The sequence below is a fragment of the Notothenia coriiceps genome, unplaced genomic scaffold (assembly GCF_000735185.1).
Source record: "Notothenia coriiceps isolate Sejong01 unplaced genomic scaffold, NC01 NC01_scaffold00005332, whole genome shotgun sequence".
NCBI classification, from domain to species: Eukaryota; Metazoa; Chordata; class Actinopteri; order Perciformes; family Nototheniidae; genus Notothenia; species Notothenia coriiceps.
The window spans coordinates 1-2597 of record NW_011338033.1 but is presented as its reverse complement, the minus strand read 5'-3'; the positions used below and the strand labels follow the sequence as shown (position 1 = coordinate 2597).

The window sequence follows — 2597 nt, the reverse complement described above, 5'->3', positions numbered from 1 at the left end:
CACCAAAAAATGGTCCTTAGGTGCTTTTTATTAACAGCCAAAAAAGCTCAAAGTCACAAGGATTTACATAAAGAAAACAAAACCTATAGGACTGGTACCTCTCTTGCCACAGTCACACTACTTCCCTAAACACTTGTGGCCAGGGGTTTACATGTTAAGCCCCTCCCCATAGGACAATCCACTATTTATACCCCTAACCAATGTCATTCTTATCTACAAACACATTCACAATGCAAGGCAAATTACCCAAACACAACAAATCAAATAGGTCAACATATTCTATCTTTCTGACCACAGAAACCTTAAACAATAACATTTTTATACTTGCAAGAAAATTGCCGCCCATGCACTACATGGTATACTCCAATTGAGCACAGGTGTTTTCACTGATTGAGCCTCTACTTAAGGCTGCTTCTTTCTGTTGCTCTGTTTGGCCTTCACAACCTTGAACGAGAGGGTAAGCAGGTTACTTGTATATGACTTCCATTAAATCTGTTTTGAACAAACAATGACTTTTATTTTATCAATGTCCAGCTAAGTTATTAATGTGTTTCCCTCAGTGTGTCTTTTACCATGCCCCTATGCCAACTGTGATGAAGGCTTCTTCTTCACAGTGGACATTGTACTACAATATAATAATATTACAACACAAATGCAGAACATTATAAATAAGACACATGTATAGTAATAAGAAATGTACAGTGAAATTCAGGAACAAAGCCAAAGTGGTGTTCTTTTGCACAGTATAGTATTGCACAGGTTATTGTAGGTATAGTCCAAATTGCACAGTTTAGGCCTAATAATGGGGTGTTAAGGGGTCTTTAAGAGGGGTGAAATAAGTCCAAGGGCAAGTCTAGAGTGTTGTTAGCTATTGTAGATATTTTGTTTTGTGTAGTGCTGCAGATAAAGAGTAACTACTGCTACTTTCTACTAAGTGCCAAAATAAAACGCATTGTTATTTTATAAAACAATTAGATTATTTCTAGCATTATTTAATTGAACAAATCAAATGTCAAACTGAACACAAAAAGCACAACAAAAGAATGATGGTTACATTTAAAGTGCAGTTTTATATTGATAATCTATTTCAATCATCTCTGAAAATTCCTGAGTGCAGTAGAGCAGTCTTTTGTGATAAGCACATAACAGAAGACTGCGGTAAAACAAACCTATATAGTCAGTTGTTTCTACTTGTATGTTTTGCTACGTATTCTTCTTTCTGTGTCTTTGTGTGCACCACATATACCAAAGCAAATATCTCGTATGTGTTAACCTACTTGGGAATGCAACCAATTCTGATAACTTTAAAGACTCTTGCTTTTATCTCTGAATCTTCCATTTGTGCACTACCACACCAGACTCTCATGATGGATTTAGAAGATGACACCTCTGTGTTAACAACCTTGAAGTCCTTCAATTCCTTCATCAGCCAGACTGAAGCTCCACAGCGGCTGTCAGAGGGCTCAGCGGGGAGTGGGAACCTGCATAGTCAATACAAACGCAGCATGGAGGTACGCAGAAGCTGACGGCATCAACACTAAGCTGTGTGAAGGCGGTATTAAGATGCGACCTTGTTCACTTACTGACTTGTCTTTCCATTTAGTTGTTGGAAGCCGGAGAGAGGGTTCACTCCAATAATCGCTATCTTCAGCTGGACGGGGAGAAGAAGCAGATGGAGCTGAGTCACAAGCGAGCTCGATATGAACTTGAGAAGGTCGCTTCTGACAGCGCACGAGACTTGGAGGTACACACTGCGCCCATTGTTATACAATATATAGCAAGTATATGACTAAATATACAGTGGTATAGGAATAAATACAATTTTAAATGCTGAATTGCACAGTTTTAAAGAGTTTTCTGCTTATGATGATAATTACAGTTTTTTTCGATTGCTAAAACACATTTTTTGAAGGCAGTGCTTATTTTCTCTAAACACAATTCACAAAACCACACACGAAAAGTGCAAAACACCTCATGTATCCTGCAAGCTGAAGCACTGCACTCAAAACTAGATAAACACTTACCAAAATAAACTTTTCTCACCAAACGGCACACTCTTCATTTTTAGTAGAAGACACTTGGTCCAACCAACTACACACTGGTGCTCAATCTAAAGCACACTCCTCTTTAGGGATGGGTACCGAGAACCGGTACTAAGTCAATACCGGTACCTGATTGGACGGTATGGGTATACCGTTAAGCCGCTGGACAAACGGTGCTGCTATCGGTATATGGCCCTTTCTCACTTCTCTTATTTTTCATTTCCTCGCGTCTCGGTCTCACCAGAAGTTGATTTGTCTGCCATCTTGAGTAGCGTCCCAATGGCCTTATTTTTGCCGGAGGACCGAGGAGCTATAATCGAGGAACCACCAGACCATCCTTCGATGAAATCCTCAGACACTCGCCCCGCCCCCTTACTGTGTATCGCTCACTGATTGGACTACATTTATCTTTTTTTTATGTTGACCTTTGGTTTGCCTTTCCATTACATATCTTAGCTGAAAAACACACTCAAAACAGCTGATGTTTACATGCAAAAGTATATTTTAGTGACATTACTGTTCAGTACGTATGATATTCTTCACGATTGTATCACA

The 2597-nt window shown here is 39.3% G+C and overlaps 1 protein-coding gene across 1 annotated transcript; it reads left to right on the top strand.

Annotated features, from left to right (window-relative positions):
• Window positions 1–1358: 1358 nt before the first annotated feature.
• Window positions 1359–1744, top strand: LOC104942857 (mitotic spindle assembly checkpoint protein MAD1-like; the record flags this gene model as incomplete). The annotated part of the gene is made up of 2 exons (XM_010768155.1): window positions 1359–1511; window positions 1604–1744. Coding segments are annotated over 2 exons (294 nt in total), but the record flags the coding sequence as incomplete, so codon positions are not given.
• Between the last annotated feature and the right edge of the window lie 853 nt (window positions 1745–2597).